Source organism: Amphiura filiformis, chromosome 1 (assembly GCF_039555335.1).
Source record: "Amphiura filiformis chromosome 1, Afil_fr2py, whole genome shotgun sequence".
NCBI lineage: Eukaryota > Metazoa > Echinodermata > Ophiuroidea > Amphilepidida > Amphiuridae > Amphiura > Amphiura filiformis.
In genome coordinates, this window is record NC_092628.1 from 20,470,384 (window position 1) to 20,496,999 (window position 26,616).

At 36.1% G+C, this 26,616-nt stretch overlaps 1 protein-coding gene across 10 annotated transcripts in view; it reads left to right on the forward strand.

The window, feature by feature from the left end:
* The first annotated feature begins 19,371 nt into the window (after positions 1-19,371).
* The window catches only part of LOC140166813 (MAP/microtubule affinity-regulating kinase 3-like), a 120,674-nt gene continuing 113,429 nt past the window's right edge, over positions 19,372-26,616 (forward strand). For all 10 annotated transcript variants that reach the window (XM_072190330.1, XM_072190382.1, XM_072190614.1 and 7 more), the window contains exons 1-3: positions 19,372-19,563; positions 23,435-23,547; positions 23,789-23,950. In XM_072190330.1, coding sequence (XP_072046431.1) covers positions 23,473-23,547; positions 23,789-23,950 — 237 coding nt within the window. In that variant the 5' untranslated portion in view covers positions 19,372-19,563; positions 23,435-23,472. The remainder of the gene's footprint in view (positions 19,564-23,434; positions 23,548-23,788; positions 23,951-26,616) is intronic.

Genomic DNA, 26,616 nt, shown 5'->3' on the forward strand with positions numbered 1-26,616 from the left:
AAATTTGGGCAAAAATGCTCAGTTATGGAGAAAATTAAAAAACAATTTTACCCAAATTTTCATGGGCATTGTACCAAGAAAATTCTTTACAAAATTAATTTTTAAAAACCTATTTTTTATTCATTTTTTTAAATTTTGACCAACTTTGAGAAATTTTTACCAAAACTGGTTGAAAAATGCTCAATTTTGCTGAAAAAAAAACATGAAAAAAAGCCTGATTTTTCGCTCAATTTTCATTTTTTTTTGGTGAAGTTGATCAAAATTTTAAAAAGTAAATGGTCCTAGATATCTATACGCTGGCGAAGTTACGTAATAATCGGATTAACTACCATAGCAATAGGTACAAACAATTTTTGATTATATCGCTGCACTACTACGTTCATGCGGTACCTCTGCATTGAACCATAGATGTCAAAGAAATGCTAATCACTTGCACCTGTAAGATTAGTCTCTTTGAAAAGAGCGGTATTGTATTCAATCTACTATATGATTGACGACAGGTGATGAGTGCAACCTGCTTGTAGTGCAGCGCGGTATATTCAAAATTGTTTGCACCTATTGCTATGGTAGTTAATCCGATTAATTACGTAACTTCGCCAGCGATATCTAGTTTTTAAAAATAAAAATTTTTACTGAAGAATGTTTTTGTTGTTGCCAAAAATAATTTGGGTAAAAAAATTGGTTTGAATGTAAAGGTTTCTTGATCAATTTTCATTAACACAGCAATGAAATTCAGACATGGAACTTTCATAACTTTCAGCTAACTCCAATTAGGCTGGAATTAGCAAAGTCAAACACTGAAAGGGATGCAAATTATTATAATTATATTCTCACAGTACAGGGTGTCCCAGAAAACATCTCCAGAAATAGACAATATCATCAAAATATTTTAAAAGCAGTGGGTAGCTCATTGTGCACATTATACACAAATTTTATTTTAATTCGGTTGGCTGGATGCAAAGAAATGAGTGATTGATCACACAATGCACACATCAACAACTCATTCCAAGTTTGATTAACAGGCACTTTTGTCACACTTGCTCACCCCTTCGTAAAGTTTGTGTATCTCATTCAATTCAGTCCTCAGATCTATTTTATACGATAGTATTATGTTAATCATGCTTGCACTGAAGGTGAAAAACATGAGTGAATATAACATTTGATCTGCCTTTACTTTGATACACAGTGCCTGAATTGTAAGAAACTTAACATGGATTGCAGAAATTGGATAGCTATACAATTAACAGATTTAATTCTTTACGCAATATGTTAAACTTTCAAAAACCCAAGAAATACATGATTAAGCTTAGAGCTTCTAATTTTTATACTGTGCTATATTATGTTTAATGTTTTAATTTTTAAAGTTAAAACTTTGCATTCATGGCAATATTTGAAGCAACATTTTGTCCAAGAAAACTTTGATTTTTGTAAGCTTTCCAGCTTTAATTCTTTGTGTTGTGCAATATGTTATATTGCAACTTTCCAAAGAACATGTGAGCCAAGAATGACAATGATCAAGTGCTTGTACATCTTTACGTGTAATTTTGATACCATGCAACATTATGTTCAAATTTTAAAAGATTTACATTTTACATAGCCATTTCTTGGAAAATTCCAAAACATTAATTATTGTGTGAGAAAACTTTTTTGTCAGCTGGAATTCTTTATACAATAATTCTTTATGCAATAATTATATTAATATTAACGAAAAAATATATTTACTAGTACCAAGCACCATTTTAGATTCAAGCTTTAATATCACATAGTATTTTCACATTTTAACAAAAGTTTATTACATGTTTAGCAAAACACAGATTGTGTAAGAAGAATAAAAGAATTTCACCAAACAAAACACAAAGTCAATTGATAAGCATTAGTGTGCATTGTGTTGAATGATCTTTCTTTCAAACTTAATGAAATGAATTGAGATGTATGTTATGTAATCGCTCATATCTTTGCAATCAGTCAACCGATTCAAGTGTGTAAGATGCAGAATAAGGGGGCTACATGCTGTTTTTTATGTTTTGGATTTGGATGCTTATTTGTCAGCTTATGTCAAAATTCATTCACCTTGTAATCTTTTTCTGGAACACCCTGTATATTAATTTAATTTGCTAGGTAACAGTAAGGAACTTCTTTAAAAGTTTTGCAAATTTCAATCTGCATAATTAATTAGAGCTAATTTTGACTTGTCGAAAAAATTAGTCATAATTGAAAATTATGCAGATTGAAATTAGCAAAAAGTTAAATGTAATGTGTTTCTAGATAGCCCTTACAGCTACCCACATTGCAACATTATAACATTTCCATTAGAGATAGAATTTAACTTCTTTTCCACAAAATGTTAGTTTTCACTGTCAGATATGTCCTCTTTTAAATTTGGCCTGAGCAAATGATGCAATAAAAAGAAAATCACTGTATAATACCAGCACATAAGCCGCCAATGTGAGCCACTCCTTCAAATGTGACTGGTGTCGGTCCCAAGACGCCTTGTATGGAGAGTATTGTGAACATTGTGTGTTAAGTTTTGAAAAACATGAGGTTGTTCTCCTCAGCAAATGTTACAATATGACCTGATTTAAAAAAAATTGTCAAATCAGCAGTTTTAGGTAAAAAATCCCTTAAGATGGGTAGGGGTTTCAGATTGCCATCAGCACACCCCTGTTAAAATTTAATTTGAGCCCCCTCCCCCCAACATTTTTTGTTTCAAATGAATGAGCATCAAGTCAGAGTGAGAATCTTGGATAAATCTGCCATATATGATTAAAAGTAAGTTTTATTCAAAGTGTCATATTAAGGGGACTGTGTATTCTCAGAAATGCATTAATTAAAAGTGCTGTAACTTTAAATTAAACAAAATTTAATGCAAGTATATATTTTTGTTATGCAAAAAGTATTTTTTTTGAAGAAACTTCAAAAAAAGCACATTGTTTTGCCTTAAATTATTTGGAACACACTGTACCCAAATTTGGATTTCATGGGTTTTTTTTTGTAATTAGACACTCCATTCATGGAACGGTTTTTCATGATTTGGATATTAGTCTTATTTTTGAATTTTTGAATTTTCGTCTTATTTGGTCAATAATTCAAAATAAGGCCTAAGCACGAGTCTAGGTTACAAAAAAAACACAAAATCCAAATTTTGGATTTTTCCTTCCTATAGTGTGTTCCAAACAATTTTAGGCAAAATCATGAGGTTTTTTCTTATTTTCTTCAAAATTGTTCTTTTCACCCCAAATTTGTATTTATATTTAGATAATTTCCTTTCCAAAAATGTATACTTTTATCTTGGATTAGTAACTTTTGGGCCATTCCATTTAAAATCCACACCACCCCTGTGGAAGATTTAGCTAAAGTCTTTCAAAGAGGGAGTATGAGTTTTGAATAGAATAAACCATTGGGTAACTTCATTTGAAATACTCACTCCAGCTGTGGAAGATATAGGTAAAGACATAATACAGAGGGGAGTATGGGTTTCAAAATGATAAACCCTGACCAGTTAGGCAGTTACATTTGAAAAATATACTCCCCTGTGGATTTCAACTGGAATACTAGCCCATTATGCATATCTGAGAATGCACAGTCCCTTTAAGGGGTACTACACCCTAGCCAATTTTTTTTTTGCCTATTTTTGTGTTTTTCTCGAAAATTATAGCGCATTGGTGACAAGTAAGATATGTATATTATAGGGGCAAGGACTACAACTACTGCACTGAAAATTCAGCAACTCAAGGCAAGTAGTTATTGATTTATTGATAAAATATTGGTTTTCCTCATTTGTGACTGTAACTCCACAACTGTTGTCTGTGCTGAAATAAAATTTCCAGTGTAGCAGTTGTAGTCCTTGCCCTATAATATACATATCTTACTTGTCACCAATGCTCTATAATTTTGAGAAAAATGCAAAAATAGGCACAAATTGGGCAGGGTGTAGTACCCCTTAAATATAATAAATTAAATGAAAATATAAATCATAGTCAATTGAAAACATACCAGTTACATTAAATATCATTTATAGAAAAATAAAGTTATCTATTACTTGACTGAGTTTGTGTACCAAACCAAATTTGTGTGATGGGAACAAAGAAAAATATTGTTAGTAAATTGCATGTGTATGTATATTGTGACATGCATAAAAACAGATGGTTGAGTGGTTCTAATAATTGCACAAGTACATGATTGCTATTATTGTATGTAAACGAGAAATTATGTAACTTTTAGTATTTCAATTTTAAGTGTTCTATTATGATGCTATAATAATAAACAGTTCAAGAGAGAAATTAAACATTAGCCAGTGTAATTATTGCATGTTTTACTGTCTCTTACCAGGTATCATGACTATCATCAGGGTTATAAATATATTCACCAGTGTTGCAATATGTCGGCAAAATTCATGACATATTTTTTTTTTTTGAAAAAGGCACAAAAATCATGGAAAAGTTCAGGGAGGAGACTGGATGTTATATGTCTATTTTTGACATAACTATTGGGTCACTATCATGAAATCTTCACAAATAATTAATTCTAAATCATAAAATGTGTTATGTGTTTGCTAAATCAAAAATAATTATGTTATTCCAAAAAACCACTTTCAGCATTGTAGTTTCGTAAGGCTTGTGCTTTCATAATGCGTGTCCTGTACTGCCTTGAAAAGTCATGAATTTTGGTTTAAATTACAAACATTTCATAAATAAATGTGGAATGTATTGTTAATTGAAATTCAAAGAGAAAGTGACCATCCAAACTTGTTAAAGACAGGCATTCAAGAAGGAAGCAATATATCAGATCAATAATGGGTGTTTGGAGGCCAATGGAAGTACTATGACTACCACAAACAAAATTGATGGATACAAATGAAAACCCAGCCCATCCCCAACATGCCATTAAACCTAGAATCCGTACCCTAAAAACCCAACCTGAATTACCTTAAACCCCAAACAGTACCCTTAAACCCAACAAACACGTACCCTTAAAGCCTAACTACTTGTACCCTTAAACCCTAACACGTACCCTTAACCTCCAAAACGCAGGACTAACCTTAAACCCCAACACTTACCCTTAAACCCAAACATGTACCTTTAAAATTCCCAACAAGTTAGCCCTAACCTTTAAACCCAAACCCAACCTACCTGTACCCTTCCTTAACCCCCAACATGTAGGCCCTGGTCCCCAAACTATATGTACCTATATGTCCAACAAGTCAGACCTACCCTTTAAACCCAAACCCAACCTGTAGGCCTACCCTTAAACCCCAACACGTAGGTACCATTATTCCCCAAACTGCACCTTTAAACCCCAACACGTAGGCCAAGGCCTATCCTTAAACCCAACCTGAACTGCCTTGAACCCCAACCAGTCCCTGAAACCCAACATACAAACATGTACCCTTAAAGCCCAACCGCATGTACCCTTAAACCCCGACACGTACCCTTAACCCCCCAAACGTAGGCATACCCTTAGAGCCCAACATTTACCCTTAAACCCCAACATGTACGTGTACCTTAAAAACTCCCACAAGTCAGACCTGCCCTTTAAACCCAAACCCAACCTGTAGGCCTACCCTTCCCTAAACCCCAACATGTAGGCCCTTGTCCCCAAACTGTAGACCTATACGTAGGCCTAACCCCAACATATGTACCTTTAAAACTCTAACCTAAAGTCAGGCTTGCCTTTAAAACCCAAACCCAACCTGTAGGCCTACCCTTAAACCCCAATATGAAGGCCCTGCCCTAAATCCCCAACCTGTACCTGTAGCTGTAAACCACAACACATGCCCTTAAACCCCATGACATCTACGAAACTCCAACATGTACCCTTTAAACTCCAAACCAACCCCCTGAAACCCATGCAGGGCCGCGTACCTTTAAAATGCCCCCATCCATTACCTGACACACAATGACAGGCCAGATCATTTTGGAATTTGGAAACCGCATAGGCTTAATTCTGTGGCATGGCATAGTTTAAAAAACACAGAAATATTGTCTAAAAACGTGACAACAGCGAGCAGGAAATTGTGCATACTATTTGCCACCGTTTTCCTATTGTTTTTCTGTGCCTTTTATGAAGTATAATATTGCAAGATGCCCAAAACACACGTGCCTCCTATTTTTCTGTAGGCCAATGCTCTTTAGCCTGGCTTCAACATTTTGTTTGAGCTTGGTCATATCAAGACCCAAGCGTGTCTCGCACGGAACGACCATTTAAACAAACAAACGAAAGTAGGCCTAAATATTATACCACCTATGGTTAGAATTTTCTTTGGATGTGGGGGATCCAAATTTACAAAAAGTGAGCGTCAATGAAATTGCGACCCCCCCCCCCTCACCGATAGGGGGAAGTGGGGCAAATTGGTCCACCTAATGTCCCATTTTGCCCCACCAGATTTTACTCGGCTATAATACTAATACCCGACAACTTGCGACAAGTGACCACTACAAAACAAAATGTACATCACCAAGAGTCTATAGACTTACGTTTCACAAAATTTGGTGCCCAATGGCCTCCGGCTTCATTATTTTATTAAGGTGTCTTTAAGGCGTCCCATTTTAACCCACTGCACATTTTTTCTGTAAAGAAGCTGGGGTAAAATGGGACAGCTGGGGTAAAATGGGACGCCATTGATTTACTATGGGACTTTTTTGTTGGGGCAAGATGGGACAGTGCGAGTTAGCACACAGTAAATCAATGGCGTCCCATTTTACCCCAATTTGGCATATTTCTAAAAGAAAGCTTTTCATATAATTTTCGAAGAAAAAAGTTTACAATTTTTGTCTTATTTAATTGAAAGGGTGGCTTAGAAGTTATTTTTTAATTTGAGAAACACTAATCCGGGCCATTGATTCAGATATTGAGCCACAAGTCGTGACCTCTGCTTAGACAGGACAAAAAAATGGAATACTTATTTTGAGGTGTTAAGCTTACGGCCCTCAGAAGTTCCTGTTTAATGAAGAATGGTACTTTTAAACGGTTGGAAATATAAATAGACATTATATCAAAGTTATTTTGTTGCAAAAATTGGCAAAATTTGACTATTATAAGGTATAAAAGTATTTCCAAAATCACTGTCCCAAATTACCCCGTGTCCCAATTTGCCCCAAGTTACCCTACACCTAGGCCTACTTACCCAGGCTACGCTAAAATTTTATTGAAATCAGTCTTTTTGAATAAATTAAACACACTATCTGTGGTCATTTGTGACTCTCTATATTTTGGTCATCAATTTGTTTTTCTTTAAAACCTCCCCGCCCCCCCCTCCGTATAATTGGGACCCACCCCTTTCCGAAGAAAATGAGAGCCCCTAAGCCCTAAACACAGATCCCATGCAAGTATCAATCCGGAGCAGACGCCAGTACCAATCTGTTAAATACAGCCTTGGATACCTTCATCAAATGAACGGGTTATTTTCTCCTAACATTATGCAAATACGAAAATACCAACATGCAAATTAACCTCAATGCACACCGAGTGTATATAAGTACTATCACCATGATATCATAGTATACTACGACTCTGTCACGGTCAAAACGTGATGAACCACTGGTTTTTCATGGCAACGGGATCATCGCGCAGCACCGGCGTGAGGTGCAGACAGGCGGCGGCAACCTATTTAGGTATCAAATGCAGCCTAATGCGCCCCCGCCTACAATTTAGCATAGATTTTATTAGGATGGATTTCGAAGCTCGCGAAAAAAATTCCAATTTCAGACTATTTAGTCCAAATTTAGGTGAATGTTCGGCCAATGACTATTATGCGTATACCCTATTTTAGCCAACATGGTATTTGGGGATAAAGGAAGATGCACATAGGCCTACAGGGCAATTTTGGGGCCCAAAAATGTTGGGGAGCCCAATGGTAAATCCGGCCCTGAGGTCAGGCTCACAATATTTATAATCTTACGGAACCTCTCACAGGGCCCGCCCGTCACAGGGCCAGCATCTGGGCTGCATTTCACTGGCATTTTTAAAATACCTACAAGCTGCCGGCTGCCGCCTTTCAACTTATCGATCTAGCGCCCTCAATAATGCCAATACCGGGCATTTATATTATTAGTTGTCAAGTGGGAGTGTACTTAATCCAAAACGGATCCCACTAGTGAAAGAACACCATCAGTGGCTGAAAACCAACACTCCCAGCCAACACTAGTATTATTGCACAAAATAAATTATACGACCCATTCTTATGAACTATATAGTTGCTTCCAAGAACTTTGCCAGCATTAAAAATGTCGCTCTTAAAAGTTGCATTACTTATTTTGGGCAATGCTAACTTTCCGAACTTGCGCAAATAATTTCTAATGAACAATATTGCCTTCTTTTGTAAGTTTTGCCGTTTGGGCCAGGTTTGGACATTTTACAAGGTGACATGCATGGGCATAAAAACACCAATAGAAACAAATAAACAAAAATAAACAAGCTGAATTTAACCCACAATATTTAATGTGCAGAAGTGATTGGAGCCGGGTTTTTTTTTTTCCAAATTATAGATTGTAAGAATACATTATCATTGCACATGGTAGAAGCATGTTTTAAAAACACAAGCTGTATTAAAATGTTTCATTCAGCTTACAGAGGTATAGCCTAGATGTGCCCCACGGCCCCACCGTTCCCCACCCCACCCCCTAGAACAACATACAGCTTATCAAGAGGGGACAGCTGTATAAACGTTACGATGGGACGTCTATAATTGACATTCTAAATGATATCTTCAGTAGATATAGCGAACAAAAATCCTAAAACGCGCACGGCTACTCTGCGTGATTTAAAAAAATCGTCATTCGGCGCGCTATTAAAAAAAGGGAGGAAAAAGAGGTAAAAATAGAGAAACAGGCAGATGCGGAAAGTGATGAACATGTAATGTCGCTTTGAACTTTCTGATCGGGACTGATGTATTAGAAAGAAAAAATTCGCCGCTACCTGATGAAGTAAAAAATTAGAGAAATAAATGTAAAACGTTACTTCTAGAGTAGAAAGATGCAATGACTCGGGATGAGATTCTAAATGCTATCTTCAGTAGATAGGCCCTATAGCGAAAAAGATCAACGCACGGCTATACTCTGCGCGATTAAAAAATCGGCATTCGGCCTAATGCTACGCTATTAAAAAAAAGAAAGGGGGGAGGAAGAGGTAGAAATAGATTTAAAAAACTTATTTTAAATCTGTAGGCCTAAGATTTAATTTTAAATCTAATACTTGATTGGTCAATGATCACAATCCTTTAGGATTTATTTTAAACCCTTGAAATTTAGAGTGTACATTTTTTATTATATCGCTTTAAATTTAGAGAAAATGATGTAAAACGTTACTTCCACAGTAGAAAGATGCAATGAATCAGGGTGAGATTCTAAATGAAATCTTCAGTAAATATAGCGAAGAAAAATCCTAAAACGCGCACGGCTACTCTGAGTGATAAAAAAAAAATCGTCATTCGGCGCGCTGTTTTAAAAAAAAGGGAGGAAAAAGACGTAAAAATAGAGAAACAGGCAGATGCGGAAAGTGATGAATATGTAATGTCGCTTTGAACTTTCTGATCAGGACTGATGTATTAGAAAGAAAAAATTCGCCGCTACCTGATGAAGTAAAAATTTAGAGAAATAAATGTAAAACGTTACTTCTAGAGTAGAAAGATGCAATGACTCGGGATGAGATTCTAAATGCTATCTTCAGTAGATAGGCCCTATAGCGAAAAAGATCAACGCACGGCTACTCTGCGCGATTTAAAAAAATCGGCATTCGGCCTAATGCCACGCTATTAAAAAAAAAAAAAAAAAAAAAGGGGGGAGGAAGAGGTCAAAATAGATTTTTAAAAATAATTTTAAATCTGTAGGCCTAAGATTTAATTTTAAATCTAATACTTGATTGGTCCCTGATCACAATCCTTTAGGATTTATTTTAAACCCTTGAAATTTAGAGTGTACATTTTTTCTTATATCGCTTTCAATTTAGAGAAAATGATGTAAAACGTTACTTCCACAGTAGAAAGATGCAATGAATCAGGATGAGAATCAAAATGCTATCTTCAGTAGATATAGCCAACAAAAATCCTAAAAGGCGCACGGCTACTCTGTGTGATTTTAAAAAAATCGTCATTCGGCGCGCTATTAAAAAAGGGAGGAAAAAGAGGTAAAATAGAGAAACAGGCAGATGCGGAAAGTTATGAATATGTCATGTCGCTTTGAACTTTCTGATCGGGACTGATGTATTAGAAAGAAAAAATTCGCCGCTACATGATGAAGTAAAAATTTAGAGAAATAAATGTAAAACGTTACTTCTAGAGTAGAAAGATGCAATGACTCGGGATGAGATTCTAAATGTTATCTTCAGTAGATAGGCCCTATAGCGAAAAAGATCAACGCACGGCTACTCTGCGCGATTAAAAAAAATCGGCATTCGGCCTAATGCCACGCTGTTAAAAAAAAAAGGGGGGAGGGAGGAGGAAGAGGTAAAATAGATTTAAAAAATAATTTTAAATCTGTAGGCCTAAGATTTAATTTTAAATCTAATACTTGATTGGTCCCTGATCACAATCCTTTAGGATTTATTTTAAACCCTTGAAATTTAGAGTGTACATTTTTCTTATATCGCTTTAAATTTAGAGAAAATGATGTAAAACGTTACTTCCGCAATAGAAAGATGGAATGAATCAGGGTGAGATTCTAAATGCTATCTTCAGTAGATATAGCGAACAAAAATCATAAAACTCGCACGGCTACTATGCGTGATTTTAAAAAAAATCGTCATTCGGCGCGCTATTTTAAAAAAAAGGGAAGAAAAAGAGGTAAAAATAGAGAAACAGGCAGATGCGGAAAGTGATGAATATATGTAATGTCGCTTTGAACTTTCTGATCGGGACTGATGTATTAGAAAGTAAAAATTCGCCGCTACATGATGAAGTAAAAATTTAGAGAAATAAATGTAAAACGTTACTTCTCGAGTAGAAAGATGCAATGACTAGGGATGAGATTCTAAATGCTATCTTCAGTAGATAGGCCCTATAGCGAAAAAGATCAACGCACGGCTACTCTGCGCGATTTAAAAAAAATCGGCATTCGGCCTAATGCCACGCTGTTAAAAAAAAAAAAAAAAAGGGGGGAGGGGAGGAAGAGGTAAAAATAGATTTAAAAAATAATTTTAAATCTGTAGGCCTAAGATTTAATTTTAAATCTAATACTTGATTGGTCCCTGATCACAATCCTTTAGGATTTATTTTTAACCCTTGAAATTTAGAGTGTACATTTTTTCTTATAGGCCTATCGCTTTCAATTTAGAGAAAATGATGTAAAACGTTACTTCCACAGTAGAAAGATGCAATGAATCAGGATGAGATTCTAAATGATATCTTCAGTAGATATAGCGAACAAAAATCCTAAAACGCGCACGGCTACTCTGCGTGATTTTAAAAAAATCGTCATTCGGCGCGCTATTTAAAAAAAAAAAGGGAGGAAAAAGAGGTAAAAATAGAGAAACATGCAGATGCGGAAAGTGATGAATATGTAATGTCGCTTTGAACTTTCTGATCAGGACTGATGTATTAGAAAGAAAAAATTCGCCGCTACCTGATGAAGTAAAAATTTAGAGAAATAAATGTAAAATGTTACTTCTAGAGTAGAAAGATACAATGACTCGGGATGAGATTCTAAATGCTATCTTCAGTAGATAGGCCCTATAGCGAAAAAGATCAACGCACGGCTACTCTGCGCGATTTAAAAAAAATCGGCATTCGGCCTAATGCCACGCTATTAAAAAAAAAAAAAAAAAAAGGGGGGGAAGAGGTCAAAATAGATTTAAAAAATAATTTTAAATCTGTAGGCCTACGATTTAATTTTAAATCTAATACTTGATTGGTCCCTGATCACAATCCTTTAGGATTGATTTTAAACCCTTGAAATTTAGAGTGTACATTCTTTCTTATAATCGCTTTAAATTTAGAGAAAATGATGTAAAACGTTACTTCCAGAGTAGGAAGATGCAATGAATCAGGATGAGATTCTAAATGATATCTTCAGTAGATATAGCGAACAAAAATCATAAAACTCGCACGGCTACTATGCGTGATTTGAAAAAAAAATCGTCATTCGGCGCGCTATTTAAAAAAAGGGAAGAAAAAGAGGTAAAAATAGAGAAACAGGCAGATGCGGAAAGTGATGAATATGTAATGTCGCTTTGAACTTTCTGATCGGGACTGATGTATTAGAAAGTAAAAATTCGCCGCTACATGATGAAGTAAAAAATTAGAGAAATAAATGTAAAACGTTACTTCTAGAGTAGAAAGATGCAATGACTAGGGATGAGATTCTAAATGCTATCTTCAGTAGATAGGCCCTATAGCGAAAAAGATCAACGCACGGCTACTCTGCGCGATTTAAAAAAAAAAATCGGCATTCGGCCTAATGCCACGCTGTTAAAAAATAAAAAGGGGGGAGGAAGAGGTCAAAATAGATTTTAAACAATAATTTTAAATCTGTAGGCCTAAGATTTAATTTTAAATCTAATACTTGATTGGTCCCTGATCACAATCCTTTAGGATTTATTTTAAACCCTTGAAATTTAGAGTGTACATTTTTTCTTATATCGCTTTAAATTTAGAGAAAATGATGTAAAACGTTACTTCCACAGTAGAAAGATGCAATGAATCAGGATGAGAATCAAAATGCTATCTTCAGTAGATTTAGCCAACAAAAATCCTAAAAGGCGCATGGCTACTCTGTGTGATTTTTAAAAAATCGTCATTCGGCGCGCTATTAAAAAAGGGAGGAAAAAGAGGTAAAAATAGAGAAACAGGCAGATGCGGAAAGTTATGAATATGTCATGTCGCTTTGAACTTTCTGATCGGGACTGATGTATTAGAAAGAAAAAATTCGCCGCTACATGATGAAGTAAAAATTTAGAGAAATAAATGTAAAACGTTACTTCTAGAGTAGAAAGATGCAATGACTCGGGATGAGATTCTAAATGTTATCTTCAGTAGATAGGCCCTATAGCGAAAAAGATCAACGCACGGCTACTCTGCGCGATTAAAAAAAAACGGCATTCGGCCTAATGCCGCGCTATTAAAAAAAAAAAAAAGGAGGGGGGCAGGAAGAGGTAAAAATAGATTTTAAAAAATAATTTCAAATCTGTAGGCCTAAGATTTAATTTTAAATCTAATACTTGATTGGTCAATGATCACAATCCTTTAGGATTTATTTTAAATACCCTTGAAATTTAGAGTGTACATTTTTTATTATATCGCTTTAAATTTAGAGAAAATGATGTAAAACGTTACTTCCACAGTAGAAAGATGCAATGAATCAGGGTGAGATTCTAAATGTTATCTTCAGTAGATATAGCGAACAAAAATCCTAAAACGCGCACGGCTACTCTGCGTGATTTTAAAAATCGTCATTCGGCGTGCTATTAAAAAAAAGGGAGGAAAAAGAGGTAAAAAATAGAGAAACAGGCAGATGCGGAAAGTGATGAATATGTAATGTCGCTTTGAACTTTCTGATCGGGACTGATGTAGGCCTATTAGAAAGAAATAATTCGCCGCTACCTGATGATGTAAAAATTTAGAGAAATAAATGTAAAACGTTACTTCTAGAGTAGAAAGATGCAATGACTAGGGATGAGCTTCTAAATGCTATCTTCAGTAGATAGGCCCTATAGCGAAAACGATCAAAGCACGGCTACTCTGCGCGATTTTAAAAAATCGGCATTCGGCCTAATGCTACGCTATTAAAAAAAAAAAGGGGGGGAGGAAGTGGTAGAAATAGATTTAAAAAACTAATTTTAAATCTGTAGGCCTAAGATTTAATTTTAAATCTAATACTTGATTGGTCCCTGATCACAATCCTTTAAGATTTATTTTAAACCCTTGAAATTTAGAATGTACATTTTTTCCTATATCGCTTTAAATTTAGAGAAAATGATGTAAAACGTTACTTCCACAGTAGAAAGATGCAATGAATCAGGGTGAGATTCTAAATGTTATCTTCAGTTGATATAGCGAACAAAAATCCTAAAACGCGCACGGCTACTCTGCGTGATTTAAAAAAATCGTCATTCGGCGCGCTATTAAAAAAAAGGGAGGAAAAAGAGGTAAAAATAGATGCGGAAAGTGATGAATATGTAATATCGCTTTGAACGTTCTGACCGGGACTGATGTATTAGAAAGAAAGAAAAATTCGCCGCTTCATGATGAAGTAAAAATTTAGAGAAATAAATGTAAAACGTTACTTCTAGAGTAGAAAGATGCAATGACTAGGGATGAGATTCTAAATGCTATCTTCAGTAGATAGGCCCTATAGCGAAAAAGATCAACGCACGGCTGCTCTGCGCGATTAAAAAAATCGGCATTCGGCCTAATGCCACGCTATTAAAAAATGAAAGGGGGGGGGAGGAAGAGGTAGAAATAGATTTTAAAAACTAATTTTAAATCTGTAGGCCTAAGATTTAATTTTAAATCTAATACTTGATTGGTCAATGATCACAATCCTTTAGGATTTATTTTAAACCCTTGTAATTTAGAGTGTACATTTTTTCTTATATCGCTTTAAATTTAGAGAAAATGATGTAAAACGTTACTTCCACAGTAGAAAGATGCAATGAATCAGGGTGAGATTCTAAATGTTATCTTCAGTAGATATAGCGAACAAAAATCCTAAAACGCGCACGGCTACTCTGCGTGATTAAAAAAATCGTCATTCGGCGCGCTATTTAAAAAAGGGAGGAAAAAGAGGTAAAAATAGAGAAACAGGCAGATGCGGAAAGTGATGAATATGTAATGAGATTCTAAATGCTATCTTCAGTAGATAGGCCCTATAGCGAAAAAGATCAACGCACGGCTACTCTGCGCGATTTAAAAAATCGGCATTCGGCCTAATGCCACGCTATCAGTAGATATAGCGAACAAAAATCCTAAAACGCGCACGGCTACTCTGCGTGATTAAAAAAATCGTCATTCGGCGCGCTATTTAAAAAAAGGGAGGAAAAAGAGGTAAAAATAGAGAAACAGGCAGATGCGGAAAGTGATGAATATGTAATGTCGCTTTGAACTTTCTGATCGGGAGTGATGTATTAGAAAGAAAAAAATCGCCGCTTCATGATGAAGTAAAATTTTAGAGAAATAAATGTAAAACGTTACTTCTAGAGTAGAAAGATGCAATGACTAGGGATGAGATTCTAAATGCTATCTTCAGTAGATAGGCCCTATAGCGAAAAAGATCAACGCACGGCTACTCTGCTCGATTAAAAAAAAATCGGCATTAAAAAAAAAAAGAAAGGTGGGGGGGAGGAAGAGGTAGAAATAAATTTTAAAAAGTAATTTTAAATCTGTAGGCCTAAGATTTAATTTTAAATCTAATACTTGATTGGTCCCTGATCACAATCCTTTAGGATTTATTTTAAACCCTTGTAATTTAGAGTGTACATTTTTTATTATATCGCTTTAAATTTAGAGAAAATGATGTAAAACGTTACTTCCACAGTAGAAAGATGCAATGAATCAGGGTGAGATTCTAAATGCTATCTTCAGTAGATATAGCGAACAAAAATCCTAAAACGCGCACGGCTACTCTGCGTGATTTAAAAAAAATCGTCATTCGGCGCGCTATTAAAAAAAGTGAGGAAAAAGAGGTAAAAATAGAGAAACAGGCAGATGCGGAAAGTGATGAATATGTAATATCGCTTTGAACTTTCTGACCGGGACTGATGTATTAGAAAGAAAAAATTCGCCGCTTCATGATGAAGTAAAGATTTAGAGAAATAAATGTAAAACGTTACTTCTAGAGTAGAAAGATGCAATGACTAGGGATGAGATTCTAAATGTTATCTTCAGTATAGATAGGCCCTATAGCGAAAAAGATCAACGCACGGCTACTCTGCGCGATTAAAAAAAAAATCGGCATTCGGCCTAATGCCACGCTATTAAAAAAAAAAAAAAAAAAAAGGGGAGGGGAGGAAGAGGTAAGAATAGATTTAAAAAAATAATTTTAAATCTGTAGGCCTAAGATTTAATTTTAAATCTAATACTTGATTGGTCCCTGATCACAATCCTTTAGGATTTATTTTAAACCCTTGAAATTTAGAGTGTACATTTTTCTTATATCGCTTTCAATTTAGAGAAATGATGTAAAACGTTACTTCCACAGTAGAAAGATGCAATGAATCAGTGTGAGATTCTAAATGTTATCTTCAGTAGATATAGCGAACAAAAATCCTAAAACGCTGCACAGGCAGATGCGGAAAGTTATGAATATGTCATGTCGCTTTGAACTTTCTGATCGGGACTGATGTATTAGAAAGAAAAAATTCGCCGCTACATGATGAAGTAAAAATTTAGAGAAATAAATGTAAAACGTTACTTCTAGAGTAGAAAGATGCAATGACTAGGGATGAGATTCTAAATGCTATCTTCAGTAGATAGGCCCTATAGCGAAAAAGATCAACGCACGGCTACTCTGCGCGATTAAAAAAAAAATCGGCATTCGGCCTAATGCCACGCTGTTAAAAAAAAAAAAAGGGGGGAGGAGGAAGAGGTAAAATAGATTTAAAAAATAATTTTAAATCTGTAGGCCTAAGATTTAATTTTAAATCTAATACTTGATTGGTCCCTGATCACAATCCTTCAGGATTTATTTTAAACCCTTGAAATTTAGAGTGTACATTTTTTTTTTTTTTTTTTCAAATTTAGAGAAAATGATGTAAAACGTTACTTCCACAGTAGAAAGATGCAATGAATCAGGGTGAGATTCTAAATGCTATCTTCAGTAGATATAGCCAACAAAAATCCTAAAACGCGCACGGCTACTCTGTGTGATTTTAAAAAATCGTCATTCGGCGCGCTATTAAAAAAGGGAGGAAAAAGAGGTAAAAATAGAGAAACAGGCAGATGCGGAAAGTTATGAATATGTCATGTCGCTTTGAACTTTCTGATCGGGACTGATGTATTAGAAAGAAAAAATTCGCCGCTACATGATGAAGTAAAAATTTAGAGAAATAAATGTAAAACGTTACTTCTAGAGTAGAAAGATGCAATGACTAGGGATGAGATTCTAAATGCTATCTTCAGTAGATAGGCCCTATAGCGAAAAAAGATCAACGCACGGCTACTCTGCGCGATTAAAAAAATCGGCATTCGGCCTAATGCCGTTATTTAAAAAAAAAGAAAGGGGGGGAGGAAGAGGTAAAAATAGATTTAAAAAATAATTTTAAATCTGTAGGCCTAAGATTTAATTTTAAATCTAATACTTGATTGGTCCCTGATCACAATCCTTTAGGATTTATTTTAAACCCTTGAAATTTAGAGTGTACATTTTTCTATATCGCTTTAAATTTAGAGAAAATGATGTAAAACGTTACTTCCACAGTAGAAAGATATGAATCAGGGTGAGATTCTAAATGCTATCTTCAGTAGATATATAGCGAACAAAAATCCTAAAACGCGCACGGCTACTCTGCGTGATTTTAAAAAAATCGTCATTCGGCGCGCTATTAACCTTTTGGCTTATAACTCCAGACTATTTGTTATATAGATATGTCAAACAAGACACTCTTAGAAAAAAGTGTTCTTGACTCTCCTGTATGTAGAACCCTCAAGAGAAAAGGGTTCTTAAATAATTTGAAGAACCAAAGCTCTTTCTGGCCTTTCCAGAACACTTTTCAGCTGAGACGAATATACCTTAGGTATATTCGTCTCAGCTTTCAGGTTTAAAATGGTTCTTTCCAGAGAAGATTTATAACAGTCCCATGATACAACTGAAACATCCGGGTACTTGAGAATCACAGAGTTTCACACAATTGCTCACTGTTGATTCCCGTTCCAAAGACGCGATTTTCAAACACTCAAAATATGTCCAAAACTTTGGTCGATAAGCGTTTTAAGATGATCCCTGAAAAGAACATCGGTACCCTGTTCAAATGAGCTCTTTTTTGTTACCCTCGACCCACATTTGAATGAGGAATAAAAGTCTGAAAGAAGGTATACTAAAAGTCTGATCTTAGGGGCCTATATTTTACCCGGCTGTCGTTTGTGAAAAGTTACGTGGGCTGAGATACGGTATTTGAGTTGAAAATTTTTTGTTTACATTTTTACCAAAAATGTGAATATTAAAATATATAGCTATAACCATAGACATATTTGTCTGGGGCTATAACTATGAAACTCAATTAAGTATGAAAGAGAATACGTGTCCTATGTATATTCAATATTCTTGATGAAATATTTGGGGTTTTGTTTGATTTTGTTCAATTTTGACCGAAGAAGGTTAATTCACATAATACATCATGGATAACAATTCAAAATTTAAGAAATTTGAAATAAAAAGTATACCAATGTATTGATATGAATGCGTACATCAGAAAAGTCAATCATGGCAACTTCTTAAAACTAAACCAAAGGTTTTTGACACATGACCTCTTGAAAATCAAAGGTCATCATAAAATGCTCGTTTTTTGGCTAATAATGGTATAATTTTGATTTAAAATGGTAATTTTTTTTTCATAATTGTTATTGTTTTGTTGCTATACAAAAGCTTTAACAACAATTGATGTTCTTGATACTCCAAATTCAGGATGCGCAGAACTCACGGGTTGGCCAGTTACCATAGCAACCACGTTCCCCCGCCCGATTTTTTCAGTCGATTGATGGCAAAAAAACTGCCAAAAAACGATCATTTTATGTTGACCTTTGATTTTCAAGAGGCCATAAGTCAAAACCCTTGGTAGGGCCTATACTTGTTTTTATTTCAGATATCTTAATTGGGTTTTTTATTCCATTTAAAATGAACATTATTTGATCATCTCATAATGATCAAAATAATGCATTTTCCTCAAAATATTGCATCAAGAGATATGAATATGCAATTTTTTTGTTTACGAATATTGAATATACAGGTGACATGTATTCTCCATAGTGAAGTACTTTATTTACTTTCAAAGTTATAGCTGTTTTAATAATTTACATTTTGTAAAAAAGGTAAACAAATCTCAAAAACTCAAATTGTAAGGGACCATGCCCATTTCCCTCAAATTACAAAAATATCAAAATTTGACTTTTATTGCAAGTTAGAACTAACTAAAGGATGAGGATTTAGCTATGCTTCATTTGGCAAAACTAGATAGGCCTAATATTTTTCCAAAAAAATTAGTGCTGTAGGCCTACCGGTATTTTTCTGGTATCATGAGTATGGTCGCCAAAAACAAAATTGGTCATAATCATTCGAAATTGATTTTGCTTTGCTGACTAAAAACTATGATGAGGTCCCTGAGCGAGTTTGTGTTCACATAGTCATCTTTTTTGTTGCACCCTCAATAGGGCAATTACCGATTTCTACCGATGTCACATCTGAGGTCATTCCGAATAGCCGAAGTGCATTCGGCCATCAATCGGAAACCGAATTGTACTGTGTGTTGAAAAGCGGCCATCTTGCTGTGAGCGGCTCAAAATGTCGGAATATTGTACATAAGAAACAGGAATATGTGTTGGATTTAGGATATGTACCTCGTAGCAGATAACGCAGGAGGACACCTCGATACACAAACTCATTACCTGCAAAATTTTAAGGGGAAATTTGCGTGACAACTACCCCTGTAAGTAAAGTGAAAATTGCACTAGTGTCAACACTGACCGGTTTTGTTTGCCACCAACAAGACTGTGAATAGCATGATAGGTCGCGTCCGGCAGCTGATTGTAAACTAAATATTTATAAGAACATGTTGAAAACAACAATGTTTAAAACCAAGATTTGACTGCTATAAGGAAACTAATAGTATAAAAAGACATGGGTATTAGAAACTGTTAAGTAGTGTTGTTTTCTCGGTTCTCTATTCATGAAATCATGTTAGATGTCGAAACCCAATATTTGTCATTTTAAATACTTGGCATTCATCATGCATGTACAGGCAGCCACACACCCATGACCCATCCCCCAAATGTGTACCATGCAGACACCCAAGTCTAGTATAGTTTGCATGGAACAGAATTCAGTGGTGAGTTTGTGACTACAACTTAGTACAAGTTGAATTGGTTCATGTTAAAATTTCAGGGAGGGTGTTCCTAATTCCTACTCGTCTCATGATCATGCTACATGTACTTCGCATTCAATGGCATCATGTACGTGTTTTATGTAAGCTTACTTGAGAAGTCTCTAGGTAAGGTTACAGGCACACTATCTATTTACACATTCAAGGTTAGAGTAAACTTTTTGAGGCTAGAGTCCCTTGCTTTTAAATTGAAATTGAGGCAAAATATCTCATTCTTGATGGAGCCAACTTGCAGTCTTGCATTACAATTGACAGATATTTGCGTTGAGCATAATACGCCCCGAAAAGACCACACGCTTGCCTAAAATTGTAAATAAAAGTTACAGCGCAAGCACATCTTATTGAGAATTGACCATTCACAGTTGTGGTCTTGGTCACACGATCTTGTGTTGTTCCACGCAAATTAAAGTACGCTGATGGTACACTGAAGAATGATTCATTTATCTCATGACCGAGAATTAGATATTTTGATCGTAGACAGGGCAGCAGATAGAATCCATGGTATCGTAGTACTGGCATTCCCAGAATTCATCATACATGTATTCGAAGAAAAATACATAGGGCCTACATCAAGATGGGGAAAAATATTTCACAACATCCTATCTTTTAGTACCATTTTCCTGCAGCTCTGAAAATAATCTGTGAACACTACCACTCGTAAAATACATTTCTGCGAACTTTGACGATTTCTGATAAAACTGAACACCAGTGATGAGAATGTTACATAAATGTAAACAAAATAAACAGATGCCTTGTTGATTTTAATTTTGTATGACTCGATTTGCTTGAGCAGTCTAGCCATAAATTTCCTCACCGATAGCTTCACATTTTGAGGCTAGAGACTATTGCATTCAAAAGCTAATCTGCTTCACTGAGTGAAGCATGACATCATGTAAAGCAATGGAAGTTCAGAAGTAAAAACAGCCCATCACGGCGGGCGATCGCATCAAAAATGTTGGTAAAATTGCACTTCAACAAAATTTAAGACTGTTCAAAATAGGCAAATTTTACAGTTGACTCATTGAAATAACTTTCATCCAAATTTCAACATTAACACAATAAATAACATCCGTTGCAAAAAATGTCAATGCTGTTCAACCGAAAAATGAAAGCAACATACTCTAGCATCGAATGCGTAATTGTGTGCAAATTCGACGCTAGAGTTCTCTAGAGTTCTTGATACACTGTAGTTTCTAATGCTGCTGCGTCAACATTAGTCTTACCAGCAAGACTTCAGTCTTTATCATAAACATAATGACATCTACGGTTACAGTTACTGGAACTACGTCAACATGAGCTCCAGACCAGACGATCGTATACACCGCTGGGATCCCAGAAAGTAACAAACATGCGGTAGAGTCTAACAACTGCCATCTTGTTTTTTAACGTGCCTTATTTTATATCTTTAACATTGATCGAATTTGTGTGTGTGGATGTCCGTACGGTTTGTCTGCTTTAGCCCCGAAAAGAAACAAAATGATCACGTCACAAATATCAGTCTGTTGATGAGACTATATACGAGTATTTACTTATGAACAGTCAGTGAAGCGTCCAGGCATGAGAATTTTCCTTTTTAAAGGAGTTCCTTTTTCCGCTTTTTTATTTAACTTTTTAGCCTGTTTTGAGCATTTTTTTCCATATTTTATGCGCTTTTTCCTTTTTCCCAGAATTTTCCGTTCTTTTTGAATATTGAAATGTGTTCTCATGCCTGAGCGTTCGAGTGTAAGGTTAGAGGAATGAATGATTTAACCTACCCTTGTACATACATGTACATGTATTTTACACGAGTTGGGAAACTCGACAGTCGACACACATATCAAAGTTGGCTAGTCTCTCCAGAGTAGGTTCCCACACAAATCGCAAATCGGTTGATAGTACATGTAGGAGAAGCTACAGAGGCCAGGAATGGAGGTTCATTCATAAATTTCTCAGGGCAAGCAGAGATAGTATTTTTATCAGATTTTTACACCGGATCTTTACACAATCACCAATTAATTGAGGAGATTTTAATGCACACATCATTTGCAGTCCCCGCCCCGGGTACCCGGGTAACTACGGGGAGTTGGGGACCTTGGCAACAACTCGTTTCTTTGAGCTGATAAATCCCCTGCTAACCCTCACTGACTTGCCCGCAGGGCAGGGCATTTTGAGTGACGACTCTTCAACGAAGTCCATGCACATATACCACAGGGTAAACATGTCAAGTCTGCGCCCAGCCCTGGTCGAATGCTGGTCATGTTCCCGGCCCTATTTTCCCATCTTGTAGAGTATAGTTCGAGGTGTGCTTTTATAAAACGTATTCCTCCCGTATAAATATTAAAACTCTAATACAAAGTTAGTAGAGAAAAGCCTAGTGCCTCGCCAAACATGGCCAAAAAATACTTGTCAGATGACCAATTGTGCATATGTGCATGCATTAACCGAAAGTCGAAAGAAACACGGTGTCAGAAACCATCTTGTAGGCCTATTCTTTTACACCAATAGAGCTAAATAGTTGACTAAATAAAATACCTTCAGAAGATATTATTTAATAGGCCTACAAGAAAATTTAACAAGATGGTTTCGGACATAATTTTTCCTGACTTTCGAATTGTGCATGCACATTAATATTTGCACTGTGTGTTTTGAAGGTATTTATTTAACTATTTAGCTCTATTTGTGCAAAAGAATAGGCCTACAAGATGGTTTCCGACATTGTTTTCCTATCGACTTTCGGATTGTGCATGCACATTAATATTTTTCATTAATGACGGAAATGTGGCACGTCCCATATTTTTGGGATGCGGGACTGAGGGACAGTTGGCAAGGTCTGTATTTTGCCAAATACGAGCAGGGAAAATTTCTGAATAGCCTTACTTTTAATTAATAATACATAATAATGAACCCTTTAAAAAACATACTTGAGGACAATAATCCGTACTCCAGTATTTTTGACTAATTTCCGTACGGAATACGGAAAAATGTTACTAGTTGGCAGCCCTGAAGGTACATGACATTCCCCCGCCCAGTCACATGCGAGTGAAAGACAAAGTTTCTTCACAACTTCCGTACAAAAGGCGACAAATTCCTGGCCAATATCCCTGGCTAATTTGCCTGTGAGACGACCTACCACCGACAACCCTGATGACTTCCCGCTCAACTTCCAGGCCGAAAAGATCACTGCCAAGACACGGCGGCAACCTCATACAACTTCCCCTCCGGCAGGGACATAAATACGTCCCAAAGTCCCTGACCTTCCCCGACGAGGCCTTCCCCGACAAGGCCCCCGTGGTTGCCCGGGTACCCGCATAAGTTATAAGCGCATAAGTTATTCAAAAAAATTGTCTTAGACAATGCGAGGTCCATATTATAAGCATTCTACTGTTCAAAAACAATTTTATAAATCCTTGGTCTTTTTTCCTTGAATTATACTTTACAGGTAATTTGTACCGGCTGTGTGCCTGAGCCAAGGTCGGGATGTCACGCACGCCAGCATTGTCCACCGTGCACGAAGATCGCTCGCATCATAAGGTCAAAGTTAGAAACGTACGAGTAAGTATCTCTTCCAATATCCATATCTGATCATCATCTTATGTGTTGCAGTATTAGTGATGTTTGGTACATGTATGTATCTAAGTTGTGCAACCATAATGTATACAGTTATTAAAAGAGTTGGGGTATCTGTAATTTTATGTAATGGATGCTGTGGGGTCTCAACCAAGTGTTGGTCAACTTGAGGTGCTCATGTCTATTAGTGATTTAAAACAAAAATTATCTTTTTATTTTGACACAGGTTGAAGATACAAATCATGGAAATACATCATCCAGTAGGAGTCGGAGTAGAACGTCCGATGAACAACAACCTCATGTGGGACGATATCGGTTGATAAAAACAATAGGCAAAGGAAATTTTGCCAAAGTAAAACTAGCTAAACATATACCCACGGGAAAAGAGGTGAGTGATGAGTCGTACAATGTATATGACAGATTTCGTCCAGAACTTATGGAGCAGGAAATAGGCTGAAAATACAAATTCTGTTCTCACACGAACGGTTCACATCCGATTGCATCCAAACTTGAGTCAAAGCTGCATTATACAAAATGTATGAGCTTCCATGTAATGGCGGTGGTAGAGGTCAAAGGTCATTTGAGGTCATCTTGTCAAATTGGCTGAAAATGAAATATAAGGGTTGCACAAAAATGCAAACATAATGTTCCACATGAATATTTACTCTGTTCATCACAACCCATATCTTCGGACGACCTATCTGGGAACGCCGTCCCTATTTTTTAAATAAAACGGGGTTTAGTTATTAGAAAAATATAACTTAGAATGAGAATAAACAATAGGATACCATGTGATAGACAACATGCAGGTCTAATATTTTGTCGTAGTGGATACTGGCTGTGCAGGCATCCTCTACTCAAAATATTAGACCTGTCTGTCGTCTATCACACGGTAGAGGATAGTAAAAACACAAATTCTTATCGTTCATTCTCTAATTCGCAAACAGACGAAGTCCCCTTGCTTTGTATGTATGCTGTGAATTTTCACATGTATTCATGAGGACCGATCATTCAATTGTGCGTAACTGAGGATACTTGTACCAATCACAGCAGATAGAGATCTGCGTCGTCTTGCGTCTTCGCGTTTTAATATGTGGGTAGATTGGACCGCATTAACAGGGTATGCTGGGACATTGCCTGTTTGTGACTAGTCTGTGTAGTCTCTAGGACTTGTCCACTGATTGCTGTAATATATAATATCTGGGTGCAAACTGGAATGAACCATGGTAATACATGTGTTGTAGGTTTTAATTGTCTTTAGAGTTATATACATGTATACTTGGGTATGTTTGTGATGCATGGGGTGCTTTGAGTCCGCGCTTTGAGTCCACGCTTATGTAGTGAAAAACCAGACACTGCGAAAGGTGGTCGTCCACGGTCGTAAGACAGCGACAGAGGGTGCTATACAGCACAACTTTGCTTATTGGGTAGGGTCCTCTGTCGTAGTGTAATACCAGGTCCACGGTTAGCGGTGAAATATCACAGTGGAAGTCCATGTTTGGATTATGTGATATGTCTGTGTGTGTGGGTCCACAGTTTCATGTTAACAACCACACACACAACCACGGTTGTCGGTGAAAACGTGTAGGGGTGTGTGGGGGTGCACATATTTTTGACACGATCAAGGGAAATGAGTCAGATGTCGCTAATATTGATTTTGAGATATTGGCAAAGAAAGTGTTAAAATTCTTTTGTTTTATTTTGTTTTCAGCGATCAACAAATTGACATAACTTTGCAAAGAAAAGTCATATCAACATGGGGTTTTCAGTTTCTGAAAGCTCTAAATGTTCTCCTTAGAAACTTATGTAAAACTCATTTTCGACCAGGGTCGACATGAGACTCATTCCCCTTGATCATGTCACATATGTGTTTGTATTTTGATCAGGGAGTGTTAGCATTGTCCAACACAATTATTGTCTGTATTCATTGTACATCATTATGTGTGTGAGAACCTGAACTTGAACGTATGTTGTTCAGACAGCATGAAGGCTAATGTCTTGTCAGGTCAGGTAATAAACCATGTTTGGGCATTTGGCAATTCTCTATTATTAGTACATGTAGTTAATGAGAGATAATAATGATGATGGTATTTACATGTAGTCCTTGGTGGATGGTTTCTGTTATTACTGGCTAACTAGATATTGACAAGAAGCCAAAACAATGTCCATCACATGACATTGAATCTGTAGTTGTACAAACTTGAAATATGGCATCATTTTATTTGATGACTCAAGGGTAGCGCTAGGCTGCATTTTGGGGTCCCGGACTCACCAAAATACAGTTGGGACCTCCTATTTTTAAATTTTCTGTGAGTTCAGGAGTTCCTGCAGACCCCCAGCTTTTTAATCTAGCGCTATACCACAAACATACTATTTATGCTGCATTTGTGTAACTGATGACTCGCTAAACTCTACTACGGACCCCCTACTTTCAGATTTTCTGCAAGTTCGGGGGTCCCTCCGGACTCTGGGGCACTTTGAATATCAGGCAAAGAGTGTCCTGCAAGGATATCATTCAAGAGTGAGAACAGAAATGTTAGGGTGCAAGAATGGTGTTACAGAAGATTGTCATGCAGGAGATTCTAGTTGATTTAGAAATGTTGTGGTTGAGATTGCTACGATATTTGTTGGGATGATGATAATGCATACACTTCCAAGAAAAATATGCAGCCATTTTTATCCTAATGATTGGTTGTTGGCTACATGCCTTAATTAATTGAAAACCAGATTATTGTGGCATTGATAAAACAATATAATTATGCTTATTTTGCAATTTGTGGAGGTAAATTAAATAAAATGGGAAGGTGACTGGAAATTATGCTTATGAATATTATTATGAATGATGACCTTACCTGAAGCTTTAGTTTTTACCCGCTGCACATGAAAGTAATAATATAATAATAACAGACTCAAGTAAAGAAAACTGCAAGAAGCATAATGTCCTCGAGCATGAAACCTTTGTGAATGGATTCACACAAGATTTTCATGTTTGCAAATTATAATAATAATTAATATAATAACTGGAAGGAGCTTCCTAGAGTCCACATTTTTCAT